General features: G+C 41.9%; 1 protein-coding gene across 1 annotated transcript in view; it reads left to right on the top strand.

Annotated features, from left to right (window-relative positions):
- The first annotated feature begins 2861 nt into the window (after window positions 1-2861).
- LOC134539613 (cadherin-86C) overlaps window positions 2862-21244 on the top strand; it is a 37018-nt gene continuing 18635 nt past the window's right edge. The window contains exons 1-14 of the mRNA XM_063381789.1: window positions 2862-3088; window positions 4779-5019; window positions 5771-5854; window positions 6776-6901; window positions 8069-8209; window positions 8632-8755; window positions 12583-12775; window positions 15876-15966; window positions 16753-16905; window positions 17329-17487; window positions 18133-18286; window positions 18878-19053; window positions 19666-19762; window positions 20644-20766. Coding sequence (XP_063237859.1) covers window positions 2862-3088; window positions 4779-5019; window positions 5771-5854; window positions 6776-6901; window positions 8069-8209; window positions 8632-8755; window positions 12583-12775; window positions 15876-15966; window positions 16753-16905; window positions 17329-17487; window positions 18133-18286; window positions 18878-19053; window positions 19666-19762; window positions 20644-20766 — 2089 coding nt within the window. The remainder of the gene's footprint in view (window positions 3089-4778; window positions 5020-5770; window positions 5855-6775; window positions 6902-8068; window positions 8210-8631; window positions 8756-12582; window positions 12776-15875; window positions 15967-16752; window positions 16906-17328; window positions 17488-18132; window positions 18287-18877; window positions 19054-19665; window positions 19763-20643; window positions 20767-21244) is intronic.

Raw genomic sequence — 21244 nt, 5'->3', positions numbered from 1 at the left:
AATCATATTATTTTATTGAAAAACGGAAACAAATTAATGTTTCTTATGATAATAAATAAAAAAAACAGAGTAGATAATTACTTACAATAATTTTCATAAATGTTTATTTTGTTCAAAACCTCAATAAATTATGTAATTAGACTGTTTAAATATATTTAATTTCTGCGAAAATGTAAAAAAAAAAATTGGTTCTATTTGGTATCGAACCCGAGCCGGCATATTGTCATATTATGCATTTCAAAACTACACCCACCATGTCAGTTAACATAAAAATAAAAAAATTAGTTTTCAAACTGTACTTTAAAATCTTTTTGTCTTTTAACCGGGTCATTAGGTAGGTATAAAAACTAAAATAATAATAATAATAACTTGACGATTTTAAGCGTAACCAGGCATTCTCTCTCACAACTTCAGATTAACTGACAAATGCGAGAAAATGTTAAGGCATTGGTACAGGTTAGGCATTTACCAAGCACCCAAACGAATGAAAAAAAAAAAATTCCAAAATTGAAACGGAATTAGGAATAATATCATATTTTATATCAAACTCACATTTAAACCAATGTTAATGAAGTGGACACATACTGCTAGAGCCTAGTTCACAGACTGACGAGATACGCCAAGACAAAGGATAGGAAGTTGCTAGACCTATCTGTGTGAAGTGATCTAGGCAAAGTCAACTCCGTATAATTCACACCGGTAGCAAAAAATTAATAAAATTTAATGTTTTTTTCCCAGTTTTTAATAAATAACTGTTGTTATATTTTAATGAAGCCTTTCGATAATCAAATAATCATATCTTTAACCTGCTCTTAAAATGATCGGTTGGTTAGTTATTATGCGTTTAATTTACTGTAAAACATTATGACTGTTAATTAGGACAGAATAACTTCATTTAAAATAAAAAAAAATAATCGAGTTGTTGGATTAAGTTTTGTGAGCTTATAAAATTATTATAGTTGTAAAACATAAAATTATAAATTTTTTTTCCAGCGAATAATTCTCCAGTCTAAGAAATTTATTTTATTCCCAAAAAATAGTCAAGCTTTGTCATGCAATTGGTCCATTTAGACACTAAAACTGCGATTCCGAGCATGTTAGTTTACTAATGATTTAATTATTCTTAAAATCCTAAAATGTAAACACCAATAATAATGACAGCACACCTACATTCATTAAATAATATGAATTTAACATTGTTCATATCATGCAAAGAACAACCGTGCACATACAGATTAAAATATCACATTTGTTGATCTTGCCTATGACAAAATCAATTTAATTTCACCTGCAGTAGAATAAACATGAATCCAGATCAGTGTTTTAAATCTACACATATAATGTGCCGACCAAAATTAGGCCATTCTAAATGCATAATATTTTCTAAGTATTATATTACGTACTACATTAAAAAAATTGTAAATTTTTGTCAACTTACTAACTGGGAAAAAAAAATCATTAACATATAAATACGACCGAATTTGACAATTTGGTAAATGCTGATAAACGCTGTAAAGTACATCTATGAACGTTAATTTCCTTAATATATAAGCATTGTATAAATTTTTAAAATTTACTTATGAGGATTAATAGTAAGAGAGTCTATATAATAGTATGAAAATGTATCAAAACTCGTGTGGTTGTTAGGAGGCTACCCAAGAAGCAAAAGAGAGATGAGCTTGTTTTGAAGTCGAAGCAAACGTTTCTCCGGAGGTTTGTTGTGGACGAACTGTACCGCGCACGAAAACACGGTTTGAACAATCGTTTCAGATTTGGTGACATAAAATTAAGGATTCTTGACTCATCGTATCTACGTCGGCAAAAACCTTAAGTCTTAGAATTTTCTAATTTTTTTTTTAACGAGTGTTTCAAATATTTTCCATTCTTAACTTACGGTTGCCTTATCGAAATTGAATGAGATTTAAGATTTATAGTTTCTGTCCCATTATGATTTTGCGTAGGATTTTTACGTTGTATGTAACAACGTAGTTATTGTTAGGAACGCGAGTAACTGACGTAAGGCATGGCAAGCGCGCCTGGCAGGATTACGGATTACAAAGGGGATGCCCTCGGCTCCCCACACATCGTCTTTCCTCAGCGATTTCTTTCGCTGGGTGGGCCACCGCGTGGAGTGGCGCGAATGGGCACCGCCTTTCTGGACTTTTCGGGCGTCGGGTAGGCCCGGGATGACGCGACTCTTCACTGCCGCTCTCGTCGGTTCGAGAAGGGCAACCCAGGTACTTAAACAGCGAAGCTGACAACCCCCCCCCCCCCCCTTCCCCGCGAGGTGTGCCTGTGCCGCGGCAGTCCCGTGCGAGTTCGGAGAGTTCCGCGAGTAAAAGGAAGTGCGACATCGGCGAAGAAGGTGAGAAACCCCCTCGAGAGTGGCACGACGCGGAGCGACGGGATAAAGAGAGAGTGCGACTGAGTGACGCGAGACTGTGTGTGTGTGGACAGGCGCCTAGCTCCCGTGAGGAGTGCGAACTATGGAAGCTGACAAACACTGAGTGACCTGCGAATAAACACTTTTCAAGTGCCACTGACCGGTGATCGGACAAATTATTCATAAGTAATGTAAATGATATTACTTAGTAAAACTGTAATTCGAAAAACTCAATTGGGCTATCCCTTACGAACCTAGTTCTCCCCACATAGGTCGTAACATTATAAAAGTAAATTTAGATTTTTTTTTTACGCATTTTAAATGTTTTTTTTCCCCATGCCTATTAATTTCGATATCAGGTGAAACACGGATGTTAAACACTACAATTTAAATAAAAAAATTGCTTTTATTTTGAACACTGTATACCAAAGTATGGATCGATGATTATGAATGACCCGTGACGGCAGGACTCGCAGCGATGGGCCGCGCGGGCGAGCTACCGGCGCTACCGGCGCTACCGGCGCTACCGGCGCTGCTGGCGCTACTGGCGCGGCTGGTCGCCGCCAACGTGCCGCTGTTCGACGTGGCCACCTCGGTGCGGGTGCTCATGGTGCCGGCGGACGCGCGCGTCGGGGCGCCCCTGTACCGCCTGCGGGGCACCGACGCCGACTTCGACTTCCCGCTCACCTTCCTCGTCGCCGGTGAGTGCCGCCCTCTCTATCCCTCTCCCTCTCTCTCTCTCTACCTTTGAATATATATACTGTATAGAAGTCGCGAGTGGATAGGATTTACTCCACGTTTTTCAGAAGCGTATGATGAGCAGCTTGGGAACTTCACCGCTGCAGAGCGCTGCCGTAACGACCTGTATCCTCTTAGGTTGTTATTTACACGTTAGAGCGCAGCACTGTCGCCCGCTGTCATTCCCCGCACCCCTCATCCATCATTCACTGCAGCTCAAGGTCGTTCCACAGGAGGGGGAAGGGGTGTTTGAAGATTTAGAAACTTGTCCGCTAGGGACCACCACAAGTCGATGCCCTAGAGATGGTGGCGATTGCGGCGGTGAATTAACCAACTACCTCAAAACTGTATTAGAAATTTTAACCTGGGCTGGCGACTTCTATACAGTATATATATATATATTCAAAGCTCTCTACAGAGCTCCCTCCGTGCTGGAGGCTGCGCTGTAGCTCGTTCCCTTTCAAAGACCCCCCGCACACTCTCTCATACAGGTTGAGTTCTTCTGATACACAGACCACTCGACCACTCGATGCTGAAGTTTGTCTCTGACTGCAGCAGCTGACTCTTTTCTGGTATTTGCGCTACTATATACCTGCTTGTAACCGGTTGAAAAGGTATCTTCTGTGTTCGAAATTCTAGCTGGTTACTAAGGAACTTCGTGTTGCACGACTCCACAGTTGTGAAGGTCGGGTGTCTCTCATCGCATTGTAGTTTGATCTGTGTACAAGGTTGTTGCCAGCTTCTGGAGACACCACGTTAGATCATGTTGTTCTATGACTGCAGTCGTCTTTATATTGTAGTTTATGTATTTTTTTAAAGCTGAAAACTCAGTGTCGGTAGTAACGTTTACTTCACCCCGAAGGGAACTGTGTTGGAGATCATGTGTATCCTATTGTAAGCGGATATTCGCTGATGTTCGTGTTCACACAGCTGCTAGCTAGGAGGTTGTGTGTCTCCTGTAGAAGTTGATATACGTTGATGTTCGTGTTAACCTAGCTGCTAGCTAGGAGGTTGTGTGTCTTCTGTAAAAGTTGATATACGTTGATGTTCGTGTTCACCTAGCTGCTAGCTAGGAGGTTGTGTGTCTCCTGTCGAAGTTGATATAGTTGATGTTCATGTTGGATATACGTTGATGTTCGTGTTGGATATACGTTGATGTTCGTGTTGGATATACGTTTATGTTCGTGTTGGATATACGTTGATGTTCGTGTTGGATATACGTTGATGTTCGTGTTGGATATACGTTGATGTTCGTGTTGGATATACGTTGATGTTCGTGTTGGATATACGTTGACGTTCGTGTTGGATATACGTTGATGTTCGTGTTGGATATACGTTGACGTTCGTGTAGGATATACGTTGATGTTCGTGTTGGATATACGTTGATGTTCGTGTTGGATATACGTTGACGTTCGTGTTGGATATACGTTGACGTTCGTGTTGGATATACGTTGACGTTCGTGTAGGATATACGTTGATGTTCGTGTTGGATATACGTTGATGTTCGTGTTGGATATACGTTGATGTTCGTGTTGGATATACGTTGATGTTCGTGTTGGATATACGTTGATGTTCGTGTTCACCCAGCTGCTAGGTAGGAGGTTGTGTGTGTACATGCAGGGGCTGGTAGTTAGTGCGCGTGGTGGCCGGCAGGCAGCGCGGGCAGCCCCGTGGTCGCGGTGGAGAGCTACCCCTGCACCAGGAACCACTCCTTCTGCGAGGGCAGCGTAGTGCTGCTGCGCCCGCTGGAGCCGGGGCGCGTGTACGACGTGCAGTTCAAGGTGGTGGACACGGCGGGCGACTCCACCAGCCTCGACTGCACCATCAGAACCTCCAACAGCACCACGCCCACCGACACCATCTTCCCGCACCTGCCGCAGCTCGTCACCGTGCCCGAGGTCCGTGCTAGAGTGACGCATGTCTCCCCGTGGCATCCTTTATACCGTGAGTCAGGGGCGCAACAACTGCCCCCCCCCCCTCTGAAACCTTGAAGTGCGGGCAAACGGGGGCAAAGAAAGTGCTGTGTGATCAATTTTTTAGATAATAAAACTGCTTAAATAGCACCATTTTCCACCTTGAAATACAAATTTTCCCGGGGGAGGACCCCCGGACACTCCCCGCTTCAATAGGAGGGGTCATCGATGATTTTTTATAAAAAGGTATATTGCCCCCTCCCCCCTTTTTTTTGGAAATTTAGTTGTTGCGCCCCTGCGTGTGAGTAATGACTTCAGGTCTAATTCACGACGAATTAAAACAAACCGTGTTACTTAATTCAATGTTCTTTTCAATATGCAGCGTAAAGAGAAAGAATTACAGCTGAACTATACCAACTTTCCAAATACAGAAAAGCATTCATCTGCTAACATATATTATATATATATAGGTTAAATAAAATAAACATTTGAAATAACAACAGTTATGTATTCATACACCAATATCACTGCCCCTACAAAATCTGCCTGAACTTAATTTGATAAACATTGCCATTGGTTAGGTAGCATAAGATGTAAAATTGGACCTTATGTTTAACTGAACACTCAAAGAAACCAAACCAGGTGACAGATAATGCTAATGAAGATGTGCTGTGTGGAGGCGTTGTGGTCATTGGATGTTTCAAGAATCGTCATGAAGTGTTTCCTTCTCTAACAGGATGCTCCTCTGGGCACGGAACTTGATTACATCATAGTTCGTCGGAATTCCCTCAATGCAAGGCACCCCAGCCTAGAGATACAGGTAAGTTTCACACAAAATTTAAGACAAAGTTTTAGCGTCAGCTCTATACTTTACGTTGACTTCGTGCATTACTAGCATTACTAGACGAATGCTGAAAACAATGTCAGTCCAGGTATTTTTTTTCCGTAGTTTTTTGTTAGAGGATACTGACACTATGAATAGGCGTCTCAGGCAAGGATAATGAAGGAAAGGATATCGTTAAAAAAATATTTGACGAATTGTTGGCAATGAAGTGATCCTTAGTTTAAAATAAACTCCTGGCCACAAGTAGAGTTACTTAAACTATAAAATAATCTTGCAGTCTTAAATTATCAAACAAAAAAAAATTTTGCTCTCTCAAGCACTTCCGCTGGACGGGGTACTGAAGTACAAACGGGGTTTATGTACATGTAAATTTTGAATCGACGTTTGACAGTAATTCCTGCCAACAAAATGTACAAAATTCACCTTAAACATAGCCTATCTTAATTTCCCTAACAACTGTAAACATATTCAGAAAAGTATGTCTACATTATAATGCCTTCTTGACTGTTAGAAAACACTTAGAATTATTTTAATCATAAAAAAAGGGGGGTTGTCTGTAAAGTCGGTTTACGGACGATAATTTTACGTGATAACGTCATAAGAAAACATTGATGAAAAATTGCAGACTTTTTAATTTTCAAATATTATTTACATTTTTTGCAAATTTAATTTAAATAATTTGTTTAAAATCAATATCAATTAGTTAAAAAGCCCGCCTTAACCTGTTTGATATTATAGAAGATTTTCTCGCACGGTGGTTGGCCGGTTCTTGCACGCTCGGCTCAGGCGGAGTTGACAAATTTTTCGTGCGTGTAGCCGGCGTTCATCGATTTATAAGACGTTATCACGTAAAAACAAAATTGTGTTGTGCATTGTACGGGATACATTTCTTCCCAGGACGCCCCGGAGTTCGCGATCCGCCAGGCCCTGGCGTCGAACGACACGGTGAACGGCACCATAGTCCTGGCCGCGCCGCTGGACTTCGAGAGGAAGTCCATGTACATCCTGCAGATCTTCGCGATAGTGAGTCAGCCTCCTCGCCCCAGAGGGCTCTACGACCACGCGGCGGCAGTTGTCTCCAGCTCCAGCCAGCTGGAGTGCCGGTAGTCGCCGTCATGAGCACCAGGCACCGGTCTGTCTCCATTGCTTTCCCATTCCTCTTCTGTCGTTATTCCTTGTCAAATAACAAATTAACTCCCCAAAACAAAAGGATAGTGCGGTATGCATTGCCAGCCACCAGTGGTATAGAAATGCGCTTCTGGGAGTGCAGAAGAAATTGGTCTTGGAATCGACATCAGGAAGCATCGCGACGTACAGTTGTAAAATCGGGTGAATATGATTAACTGATGATTATAAAGCTATATATATATATATATATATACACCTCGAAAAGGAAAATTTGTACCCCATGAAATGCCGCCCACGAGGCTGGATGAATAAATTAGAGTTTGTCTCATGAACAATTAGGCCATTATAAACAGAATACGAGGAGAACTGGGGGACTCTGAGAAAACCCACCTAGTTGTGTCAATGCTACATTTCCCGTAACTCCATGTATTGAACCACAATTGCCTATATGGGTAGCGAGCAGTAGGGTCATTTAACTACCATAGCCCCCACAGGCCACAGGGAAGAATAGTTACAAGTCCAACGTCCAATGTGGGATGGGGAAGACTTCCTACGGTGGTCTACTCCGCCTTCTGAAGTATGAATGTGAATACACAACAAAACACCCATACTCCTAAAATATGAAAATAATTTTTTTTAAACTGAAAGATAATTTGCTTTTGCCGGCATCCTAACATAAATACCCAGACAATTAAAGTTATTTATAATAACTGCATTTTCTCCTCCCGAAATATATTTTTTACAAAATCACACAATCATCATTTATGTTTACAGTTGATCCTGACAGAGAATAATATCAGTGTGAACAAGGTGCTGACTTTCTTTCTTTAAAGTACACTCCATTGCAGAGATCTCAGCAGCAAAGAAGTGATTATAAAATATATCACAAACAACGTGATTCTGGTTTGATCTCTTTGGAGTTCACTACATTGTAGGAGCCTCACTATGTGTTATCTATCATAGACCACAAGCCTTTGATTCGATGAGTGAAGCCCATCCTCGGAAACACCCCAGCACAGTTATTATCCATAGTGAATACGTGAATGGCGCGTGTTGCCGCAGGACCCGTACGCGGAGACGGGCAGTGACACGAGGAACGTGGCGTCCTTCAAGGTCGCTGTGGCAGTGCAGGACATCCAGGACATGCCCCCTGTCTTCACGTCGGCGCCCGCCGTCACCCTGCTCAACCACTCCGTGCACGAGGTACTGTCCGCCTGCCCTGCCACTCTGAGCGCAAGCTCCTACACATTTATCAGCTCTGTGGTCCCACTCTAGGGATGCTCAAAAGAGAAGAAATTACATTGCAAACAGTAGTAGGAAATATCAAAGCCAAATTAGTAGCTCGCATTATAAAGGTACGCGTGTTTAAGTGCAGTCGTATTCACATGCATAGTCCTATTTTAAATATGAGGTACAGATTATGAGGGAAAGCATGTCATCTAAGTGTGAACTGGGAGAGTTATCAGAGAATGTTTGAATAATGCTGCAGCAGAGATACTAGCAGATCAGAGTGGTGGCAGAGAATGTTAGCAGATCGAGATGGTGAACACTGATAGCAGCACATGGTTTAATGAAGTGGTAGCAGAGCGTGGTATGTGGTGTCATGGCCGACTGTGTCCATGCAGGGGGATGTGGTGCTGACAGTGCATGCAGAAGATGGTGACAAGGGTTCACCACGCGAGGTGCGCTACGCCCTGTTGGCAGAGGGCAACCCCTTCACAAACTTCTTCCACATCGACGAAAGAACAGGTGAGGCCTGCCCACCATCTGCTCCATCACTATTACATATGGTTAAACTTAATATATTAGTTATAAATTATTCTCATTTAAATATGAATTTTGAGAGCAATATTTAGAGATCATATCATTTTCTATTACATTTAAATACAATGCTGGATCATTTGGCTCGCTTCACATGAAACTGAGCCAACTGATAACGTTATTGAGCTGACTTAGATAAGTATCTGATCAGTTCTCGAGTACGATGTGTAATATGGAAGGTCATCTAACCATTATCAAGGCTCACTTCCGCAGAGTGCTAAAATCATCACTGCCATGGTCTTAAGAGTCGATCAAGTGAAACTTTTGAAAATACTTACAACATATACATGCAAGTGTTAGGTTCATTCTTATCATAAGATGTATAAAATAAATTTAACTCTTTATCTTTTTATCTTTCTGTATGTGTGTACCGGGCAATTTATGGTTATGTTTGTTATTTTGCAGAAAAGAGCTGTGACATTTTTATGATTAATGATTGTAAAAATGTTCAAATAAGCTCGAATGCATTATAAGTTAAACTACTTTATGGTTAGTCATTAGAGGCTGAGACATAACATTCGAAGGGTTTACCCACGACTCGAATTTGGTCCAAAATAACATGACTGTAGCCTCGGTCATGAGTGTGACAAAAAATACAGCATTATTTGTTCAGTAAAAAAAAAGGAAGATGTGAATATTTTTAAGAATCTGATGTAACGAGACATTTTAAAGCTTAACACGCATGGCGTGATTGTTCCTAGCAGCTCGAGATGCGACATTTGTGGGCGTGATCGTGAAGGTTCGTTATATATGTATTAAAGCTCCCAGTTATACGGCGCTGGGCTTATCGAGACTGCCTATGAATATTACCAGCTATAAACTTACAATTAACAACAACCAGCATACTATATGCCTTACATGGTATTCCAATATAGAATCTACCTATGCCCTCTTGACGAACAATTGGCACTGAGCTCAGTTGTGCCATGAAGGTCGGCAGGTCTTTTACGGTCGGAAAGAGGGCGTATGTAAATGCGATGATTCGCAACTCTATTGCGGTCAGTCGAAGAACAGCGAGGCCAACCATAAAGCCCCAATTTTCCTCACAAAGTATGTTATTAGAGGTACTTGTGAAATACCCGCAGTGGAAGCAAATAGTCCCGGCTTCTTACCTCCGAGCTTGGCTCGTATTATCAGAGCACAGGGCCTTAATTTGGAATACTTCCTTACATAATCATTTTAAAAAACTCGCACAATGGACTGCACTGTTAAACTTGCTTCAATAATAAAATTGGGCATGGAATTTTAATATAAAGCAGGTTTTATTTATTACCTAGCATGTTGCATGTTTGTTCATTCAGTAGCATGTAAAATTCGCATTTGTGGGGTCGCAGGTTTGAGATTACATTGTGGTAGTTTTTTTCTGAAAATATTTTTCCATCTCCACTTTGGTGCATTTTCTTGACATCCACTCTTTTCTATATAGTGTTCTTTATTTTTGACAGGCACTTTTAGTAACTTCTTGTACTTTGGACTGGATTGGACACGACTGGTTAAACACTTCTGCTACCAGCTCATCTCTGGCTTGGGGTCATCTAGCATGTACCAAGAGACATGTGGACCCATCATCAGCTACACATATGTGTACAAGCTCCGAGTCTTCTTCGCTGCCGAATGAAAACCCGAAATCACGCACTCGTCGGATGATTCCAACTTTTGGCACATTTATTCTTATCGCTGCCTAGATCTGATCCCTACTCTCTCTCTCTCTCTCTCTCTCTCTCTCTCTCTCTCTCTCTTTCTGCTAGGGGTTTTAGATGTGCATTTCTTAAATAGCACGTACATTCCTCAAGATTCCAATTTCAATTTCGTATCTAGTTTTCATCAGGGCTTTCGTAACTCTTGTTTCGGATAATTCTACATGTACTTGTGTTCCCTCTGCTAAACATGTTTCTCACTACACTCACACCATTCATGGCATCTTCATTTCCTATGTTCTTTATGCCGGTTCTCTTCAAACTTAGTACCTTGTTGTGTGCTCGACTCGTCAGGTAGCTCGGGTGGGAAAGGAGTCCAAGTGGGGCATGCTGTGACACGCTCGTGGCCTGGCCTCCCCCGACCCCGCGCTGACCTCTGCGGTCAGTCCTCGGGCAGTATCGACCAGAGGTAAGGTGCGGCCAAGGCGTATGCAAATGGCCGGCGGCGATCCAGATAACGACTCCGCCGTGAAGGCCCGCCGGCCACGGACGACGGAAAAGGAGGGGAAATAGACGCCCGGGCGAATGCCCCTCCACACTAGGTCCACAAGGGCGGGACCATGATGGCGGTTCTGTCACGTCCACCATTTTGGCCTCGGCCATAACTACAATTGACAACATGTGCTCGCCACACCAAAGACACTCACTCACCAAACGATATCGTATTTTGACTCTAAAGAATCCGACGATTGATCGCACTTTAGTTAATGCGTTCAATGCATTCGAAGCATAATGAATTGTAATTATAACCTGCATAACCGAGAATGTACATACGTGTTAACCTTATAAATCAGCCTTGATGTAGTATGTGATATTCCCATGTTGTGCATGCATGCGCGACTGTTGTACTGGACTGTATGTGTAGCTGAGGTAACAGCCAAACTTCAGTGAAAGCTCCTTCCACAGCAATCTGGGAATACAGTAAAGACATACGAATGTTGGAGTCTTACATTCGAGCAAATATTGTAACAGGGACATTATGGAAAACTCGTAAGAAATGCGCGAGACAAGTGATGTCAGCGAACCTGGCGGCGAGGAGTGTACCTATGTTTTGGTGAAAGCGTGAGAATAATTACAGCAGTGGCATCTAGCGGCGTGGGGTGGATAATAGCTTGAAAACAATGCAGTAAATTGTCTCGCGCTTCGCCAATGCCAGTTAGACAGAGTTTCCCATATTGTCCTATTACGATATTTGATTCTAGTTCTTTCCAGGTAGCAGCCTTCGTGATCCAAGCGCCAATCCAACGGTGGAGGGGGAGGGTGTGATAGCCCCTTCCGAAACCCAAATTTTATTTTTGAAGTAATACTTCTTTAGGTGCATTTTAAAAAATGAGTTTGAATTATTACGATGCGCGCAGAATGCAACAAATATTGACAGAATGGAAAAAGGCTACACACAAATAAAAATTATAATGTACTTTTAAATCATATACTTTAGTGATTAATTTCGAATACTGGTTGATATAATAAAAAAAATATTTATTGTAAATATTAGTGATATTATATGAACATATATAAAATAATTATTTTATTTAGTAAAATAATCATGTAAAAGTTTTAATTACCTAGTTATGAAAATAAATAAATATGCTGAAATTTATTCTAATTTATTAATTTACATTTTTAATAAACAATGTAATAATTTAGAATTTACTATGCAAATAAATTATACATACGGCAACATAACCTCACTTATATAAATAGGCTACACTTAAAAATATACTTTATAAAGATTATAAATACAATTTATACTGTTATTTATTTTTTTTATTGGATTTAATTTATACTTTACCAACAGTATTTATAATATCACTCTAGTCATTTAATTGTTTTATTCTATTAATTATTTGCATGCAAAATTAAAATTAGTTTTTTACTATACCAACTAAGTATACCTTTTATTGCGCGTACAAAAGAACAAAAACCAATATTTTTTTTTTGTTTCCCCAGAAAGTAAAAACTCGCTAAAACATTTTCTCGAATAGCCCATTTAAAGATCCCATCTCCCGACTCTCTCTGACATGTGAGAGTTATTATGGTGGGGGGGGGGATGCCCAGGCGCGGTGCGACTGGCGCGCCCCTTGCGGCAGCTGGCGGCGGCGACGCACGTGCACCAGCCCGTGCTGCTGGGGGTGCTGGCGGAGGAGGTGAAGACCGGACTGCAACAACCACCGGCCATGTCCACTGCCGTGCGAGTAGCCCTGCTGCTGGGAGACATGGGCAACTCGCCCCCATACTTCTCCAACGACAAGTACGTACAGCGACAACAACACCCTAGCACACTGATGAAACAATCTGCTGAGATACATGGGCGACCCAACCCCTTACTTCTCCGACAAGTACGTGCAGCGACAACAACACCCTAGCGCACTGGTGAACCAATCTGCTGAGATACATGGACAACTCACCCCCGTACTTCTCCAACAACAAGTATGTACACCGACAACAACACCCTAGCGCACTGGTGAACCAATCTGCTGAGATACATGGGCAACTCGCCCCCATACTTCTCCAACAACAAGTACGTACACCGACAACATCACCCTAGCACACTGTGAAACAATCTGCTGAGATACATGGACGACCCAATCCCTTACTTCTCCAACAAGTACGTACAGCGACAACAACACCCTAGCGCACTGGTGAACCAATCTTCTGAGATACATGGGCAACTCACCCCCGTACTTCTCCAACAAGTAGGGCAAGTGTACCGAATATGAGACCCCTTTTTAAAAATATTTATATTTTGTTATTAAAACCACTATTAGTATATTTATTTATCTTAGATGATATATTATGTAATGCACTTTTACTTAAAAACAGGATTGAGCACTTGTATTAAAACAGAAAGTAATTAAAAACTAAGAAATAAAAAAAAATGCTAAATTTTATGAAAACAAAAACATGTTCCTAATATGAGACATCCCCTACATTATGTTCCAAATTCCATATTTGATATCATTTAGTCACTTTTTGCACTTTTGTTTGTTACACATAGGACACACAAAACATGGATCAGCTCCGCAATATTCATGAGCTCATCCATAGCACTTGAGGCACTGCCGCCATTTCTCGCCATGTTTGTTCTCTGAGAAAAGGCAGCCGCATAACAAACACTCTGCATCATCATCACTTTTAGATCCATCACTTTCATTTGAACTGTCATGCAGCGAAATATTTTCGTCACTGGAGTTCTCAGAATCTACAGCGATGAATGATTTGATAGTTATCCTTAATTTGTCCGTGTTGCGAGATCTGGTTTGTGAAGGTTTCCTTTCTGTTTCCCAAGAACCAATTTCTTACGAGCTTCAGCCATTTTCTTTCTTGCGACATTTTCATCCAAGCTTGTTTTGTATGGCGATGATGTGATAACATTAGCACTGCCACATCTACTGGATGTTTCTTTTGAAGGAAAATTTGGTAGTGGTGAAATATCCACAGGTCTGATAAAGGGCCTAACTGCACTGCTGCAACATGGCTGATATGTCTGCATCGAAGTTTCTCTTGGGTGGCTCTGGTCTTCTATACAAATGGCTAAACTTATTAGTTACTGTTCTTACAGCGACAGTATCATTTTAAATCTAAATCACCTAATATGAGACCCTTACTCCTAATATGAGACCCTATCTCAAATTAGGACACGTAAGTGGTCTCATATTAGGCACCTTATAATGGCCGCTACAAAACACATCAACAAGGCTGAAATTTTAAACTGCCATAGTTCCTTTTTTATACACATGGAAGCTTACTTCACTGTTCATAAGAGAGTATGAATGGAAAATTAATATAAACGTACCTCTATGTTGATAATAAAGCTGCAAGATGCCACTCACGAAAACTCAAAATTAAGAAAATCGTATAAACTGTTATTCTGGATCTCGCGCGCGTCAGATAAAAGTCCCACTCTATCCGTGATCGGGAAATGGAGGCTGTTGGTAGTTCCAAGAGCGGCTGATAGGTAGTAGCTCTTACTTGTCAAGATAACCAAGGGTCTCATATTAAGGCCGGGTCTCATATTTGGGTCACCTACCCTACGTACAGCGACAACAACACCCTAGCGCACTGGTGAACCAATCTGCTGAGATGCATGGGCAATTCACCCCCGTTCTTCTCCAACGACAAGTACGTACACCGACAACAACACCTAAACACACACACACTGCTGAGATTGCTGCTTCGCTCGGAAAATTTACTTTAAACTTAACTTCTTTAAAAGCAGAGCGAGTCGGTAGGAGCGCCATGTTGACTGTTAAATTACTTATCAGAGCATACCTCAACTTTAACAAAAGAAACATTTTTTTTAATTATAGCCCTTTCATTGTTCGTTGAAAAGTCCATAAATGTGCTACAATTTCTAATAGTGTACTCTTCCACCGCCCTTTCGCATACAGCTCTGATTACTGGTAGCTTGTTGGGTTTAGACACTGGCTGTTTCCCAATACCTCATTAAAGGAACCCACTGGATATTTGAGCTACAAACGACGCTAGCCAATTATGTTGACTTTGCGGACAGTTGCAATGATCCTCATTGAATTGCCGACAGTCTTTCGTGAAAGAATTAGTCACTCGCAGTATTCTACACCATGACACTGGAGAGGATGACGAGGTGCATTTGAGTTCCCACCACGCTCGCCACATTTAACCATTATGACTTTAACCTTTGATAGACCATGAAAGAAGTCATGTTTACTAATAAACCATATTCGCTGGAGGATCTTCATGCAGCAATTACAGTGGCATCTGCACAAGTCTCTGGCCAAGGTAGTTCAAACAAATCCTCACCAATGTAATGTATGTCTAGCCAATCATCGTAATCACTCTGAGCATTTTCTGTAACCATTTAGGTACTTTTGATTCAAATTCGATTAACTTAAATCTTCGACTTGTAACTTAACTGTTAAAAGGAACTACTCAGAACATCGCATTTTTCTTTCGATGTGGACTTTATTTTATACTTCAAGATAATTTTTTTCCTAGTCCATTATTAGTTTGTTTATTTTCTCTCTTTCATTTCGTCCTTGGACTTCCTCTTTATTTCGCCTTTCCATTTCATTCCCATATTTGGTCAACAACGTTCATCAATCTATTAGATAAGTCCATATAAAGATTTATTTTTCTTCTTATGGTTCAATTTCATCCTGCTGCAGCACTCGTAACTCTCAATTTTTACTTGCCGGTCACCCTTAAACTCAAAACTTGTGCAGTTGCCTTTAACATTCATCGTTCTCTAAATGTTTACATTGACTACTATGCTTCATGAATTTGATGCGAGACAGTAAGTCATTATTTTAACTGACTTCTATGTCCTTTCATGACATGGTTGTAGATGGCGTGTTCGTGTTTGGTTGCAGCTATGTGGCCCGCATCGAGGAGAACAGCCCCCAAGGCACTGCCTTGACATTCGAGGACCCCTACGTCACGGAGATCCGTGACGACGACATGGTGAGTTGCTGGAGGCTCGTCCATGCTGCGGAATACAAGGTGGTTGGCTAAACAGGCCACACAATGAAGAATTTGTGAAAAATGCCATTATTTTCTAAGATAATTCCACAAATCACTGAGCAAATGTCAAAATTTAAAAAATTTTACTGTAAAAAAATATAGACAGTAAAAAGCTCAAATGAATTTTGATGTCCTATCTTATGGAAAGTGTTTTATATTTTCAGCAGGTTAAAAAAAAGTTAAAAAAAAACAAAACTTGGAACAATTCTAAAGTTATTTATGGTTAGTACCCAGTAGAGATCACTCAGATGGAAAATATTTCCAATTTTTATAAGTCAACTAGCTAGTTGAATTACAATAAAATAAATAAGAGGTGTCTATGTAGCCCAGATAGTACCTACCAATTACAACAGGTAAAGTCCGCTTCTGTGGTATAGAGGTTAGCCCCAGCTTAGGCAAGGGCATACTTAAAATTGTTAGTTTGTAAGCCAACACTCCAAACCCCAAACTTACATCATGAATGAATTAGCATTTAGCATGTTATCGACATTGAAGTTGTCAGAGATAGCTGAGGAGTAAACAGGAGATGGGTCTTCAACACAATATATTGCTGATGGTAACGGAAGGATTCCAAGAAAACCACCACTTGTGAAAATACCTTGGTCTGGACACCGCCGGGAATGTAATCCAAAGTTGGCGAGTCATCTTTTGGGACGGAGTGGCTTCCCGGTAGGGAACTACCAGGGCCAGCAGGTCGTGAACAGTGGAGCGTGTCGTGTGTCGCAGGGCAAAGGAGGCGTGTTCAGCATCGCCCTGGAGGGGAACAACGGCACCTTCGAAGTGTCGCCCACTGTGGGTGAGAAGCGGGCCTCGTTCGTGGTGCGCGTGCGCAGTAGCCGCCTGCTGGACTTCGAAGCGCGAGCCACTCTGCACTTCACGGTAACCCTCAAGTTGCAGAGGAGTGACACCCATGCATCCAGGATTGTTTGATTTTATTTTGGATTGTTAAAAATAATAGGGTAGATGAGGACTACATATCAAAAATTGATTAATCACAGAATCTAATAATTCTGTCCAAGATCTGTATTTTAAAAATATTTAGAAATGCATACAATTCAAAAGCTATTACATACCATAATTTTTTGGTATTTTTATTCAGAAACATTCGACTGTTCTCGGCTTAATGTTGAGCTCTGGATCAACATGTAAAAATGTTTCTTCAACACACACAACTTATAAATTACACTTAATCATTGTGCTGGTTTCGAAGTTTGAATACTATTTATTTTGAAACTTATTACAATATATTCCTTAGTCTTTTCTGTGAATCTGTACACCGACACTGCAGAGACGGTGTTGCAGATAGTGGCCCATGAACTGGGGCCCGGGTCAGGGCTGAGCGCCTCAGCGCAGGTCACCGTCTACCTGGAGGATGTGAACGACAACGCTCCGGTGTTCGAGCGAGCTGCCTACGATGCCACGCTGCCCGAGAACATGACTGCTGGCACCACTGTGGCCCAGGTATGTTGAAGCAGTCACACCTGGGGTCAAAGCTGAGCGCCTCGGCACGGGTCACCGTCTACCTGGAGGATAATGAACGACAATGCCCCGGTGTTCGAGCGAGTTGCCTATGAGGCCATGCTGAGATCATTGTTGGGGACCACCAGTTCATCTCGAAGTTCCCAATGATCTTCGTTCAGTGCTCAAAACACGATGGTGCAACAGAAAAAGTGGCGGAACTTTGGTCAATCCAGTTAATGTAACGAAATCATGGTTTAGAACCAGTGACGTCTAGAAGGGAGGACAAAATGACCAGAGCACAGGCACCAAAGAGGGCAGACTTAGTTTCGAGATGTTTTTTTCTGAAATAACGAAAATTACAGGTCTATTGCTACAAGAATTCATTAGAAACCTTACAAGTCATGTAATACATGCTGATCACATTTACACTTATGGGCATATTAACATTTGGTCTTTAGTTTTTTTTAATTGTGGGGTTTGAAAAGATGTAAATCAGATAATGGAGGAGGTCCGAAAAAAATTATTTGCCCCCGGGTCCTTAGTTTCTCTCAACAACCCTGTTTGAATCTAATGGTGCAACTAGCCACAAGTTGTTGATGGAGTACAGCATTGCCCGGAGCTCGGAGCGGCGACTGGCTGCTGCAGGTCCAAGCAGAGGATGCGGACACCGGTCTCTTCGGCGAGGTGCAGTACACGCGGATTCTGGGACACCTCAACACCTCCCTGGCACTGGACTCCATCACCGGCCTCGTCACCGTCTCCAGGAACAACCACAAGTTCGACAGGGAGACGGCGCCAGGTGAGGTCATGTGCAGGCGAATCTAAAAGACGAGGGTAGGCTTTAAGAGCTTATCTTACGCCTCCTTCTGATCGCAAATCCAGAATAGCTGCTTTGTAGGTTCTGTATTGAAGCCACATCCATAAAAATGCCCAAACGTTGGGTACGACCCAGAGGCCAAAAAGCAGTAATGACTTTAGCCAATAAAACCTACAATCTATATTTTAGAGGAATATAAAAGCCCTTTCTTGGCAGAAACTACATTAAAAAAAAACATCCATTTAAGAACACGAGCACTTTCTGTCCATTATTCCCTTCTCTGCACATTCGGGTCGATGTCATCTGTCTGAGAGCTGACCTTTTTTTCACACTGGGTTTCATGTTGCATAGCTATGCATGATGACAAAGGCTATGGGAACTAGGCCACAAAGGATTTTATTCACAAGACTGTTTTTTTGTCCTTCCTCTACTCATTTTTTTTTCTCAGTGAAGATACCGTGCCCAATCTCAGAAAGAAGGACGTTAGAATTGTGTTCGTGGGTAGTCGACATCGATGTGGTGTCCTTGCACTGAGGGCTGCCAAGAGAGATGCTCGGGTTCGGTTGCCGGCAGAGTTCCGGTTCCACGTCGAGGCGCGGGACTCGGAGGGCACCGGCAACCGGGCGCTGGTGCCGCTGGCCATCAAGCTGCTGGACGTGAACGACGAGACGCCGCGCTTCGACCGCGAGCTGTACGAGTTCTTCCTCACCACCAGCCAGAGGAACTTCACTGCGCCGGCCTTCATCGCCGTGAGTCCCCGCGCTGCCGGTCCCGAACACGTTGTGCTTCCAGCCCTACACTTGCATTGCTATGCTCGCTGTTGTGCAATTCTCAGTGTTACGGTACACTATGCTGGCAGTCTTTCACTCCCAGTCCAACACTCCCTGTCCCAAACTTTAACTCTCATGCTCCTAGTGTAACATTGTTGAGCAACATTGTAAATAAACACAAAAATTGATGTAATTTAAAAAATAATTTGACTTTTTTTCAAATAAGACCATGATCCCTTCAAACACGTGTTACTAAAATAACCATATTTTAAGGCATGTTCACTAATTTTCATTTACCCACAAGTAACCCATTCATGTTAGTAAAATAATTAATTTCTTGCACACATAGGTTGCATGTAAGATTGTACCACCTTTATTTTAGGCACGCCTGAAGAACCAACACCACACTTTTTAAAAAATATATAACCAAGCAGCTAAATGGGGAAAATTGGTAATTAAATTCACAAAATATTGGACACCCTTATTTTGATCTGAAATGTTGTATCAAAATAAAATGTATGGAGTTTTGTGTAATTTTACGCTTGAATGGCTATTTGACATAGGAAAACAATTACATTATTTTATGTCCAGGCCAATGACATGGATGCCGAGGCCCCGAACAACGTGGTGCGTTACGAAATCATCAGTGGCAACTACGCCAACAAGTTCAGGTTGGACGAGGTCACAGGTGAGTGTTGAACGCAAATAGGCTTAGTAACAAACGGTGAGGAGGGTGACAATGTTTCAGAAGAACTAAGTGCATTTACTACAAATGGAATAGATAACAGTTAAAAAGGATAATAAATTATTTCAATTTTTTTATAACAAGTTATATAGTTATCTGATTGAATATTTTCGGTATCCCCATCAATTTCTCAACTATAACAGCGCCACTGTACCATAGAACATGCGAGTTCGGCCAGCATCTGGCCAGTTTTTTTGAAAAAGGAGTGCAACCAACAAAGAAATCAGGGAGAGTGTAAGAATCAGGAGGGACGATGTAGTGTGAAATGACAGTAGTTTAAGTTCGTTTAGAACACATATACTAGTTTGATAAAAAAATCCCATCTGGTTACTATGTTTTAAGACATATCTATCTAAATCGTCTGGCTTATGCACATGTTGAAGGTTTTGAAATGATTTAAGTCTTAAAAGTACCATTCCTATGTTCAACTGTAGTATATGACATTTACGCAGAAACATTATACGAACAGGTGCAGGGATGACATGTTTCAAAAACTGGACGGTACTGGCATGGGCGCAGATCCCGTGAGGGTGGGAGGTGGGGGGCTGGTATTAAGAAGCCCCTCACTGAGGGGATCCGATTAGGCTTGAAAAAACGTGACTGTGAATCAGGGTTAATAAATGTAAATGTCAAAACTATGATTTATGAAGAAGTTTCTGTATATTTTAAAGTGTTTCGCTTATTGCATGCATATGGGCAGTGTACAACACACAAGCATTGTGTCCAGAGATGACTCGTGTCGGTTAAAACCCACGCGCAGACCACCCTTGTGAATCCTACAGATTTGTGCCCCCCTGGGTACAGGGAATGTATGATTGTGTCAGGGGAGCTGACGGTGCGCTCTCCGCCAATCAGCGGCCGCCGCCTGGGGCGCCTCAAGAGGGATCTGGACGACGAGGAAGACTCGCAGTCGGCCATCGTGATGACTGCCAGGGCCTACGACCTGGGTGAGTGAGGCCGCCGGGACAGTGCTGTTCAATGAAGACCCCACGGGTCTTTTCTGTCCTGTCGGCCATTACTTATCTTTACTCATGGTAAGCACTGTAAATGTTCATTGAGACTGATATGGTGATTATCACCAGTAATGGGGACTGCAGTTTCAAAGTTCCACACCCAACTCGTATCATGCCCTGTACTTAAACAGCTCGGTTAGAGCATGCCACATTGCACCCCGCATTACTGTGCCCTGGATGTTCCTTGCGTCTATGCAGGTTTCTCCTCGGCCCAACTTGACCAGTTACTGCATAGCCTAGAATCAAGATACGGATTGTAAACATTATTGCAATAATCGTTGCCATTCCTAAACAATTTCCCAATAAAGCTCGTGAATCATTCTACCCTTACAGCTTGGTTAGGAAAAGAAAATCAATCAGTAGGGTCAGTTCATCCATAAATTCGTTCCCAGGTGCTCAGTTTCGCTCAAAA

Source organism: Bacillus rossius, chromosome 15, assembly GCF_032445375.1.
Source record: "Bacillus rossius redtenbacheri isolate Brsri chromosome 15, Brsri_v3, whole genome shotgun sequence".
In the NCBI taxonomy this organism is placed as follows: domain Eukaryota; kingdom Metazoa; phylum Arthropoda; class Insecta; order Phasmatodea; family Bacillidae; genus Bacillus; species Bacillus rossius.
This window is presented reverse-complemented; position numbering and strand designations above follow the sequence as displayed.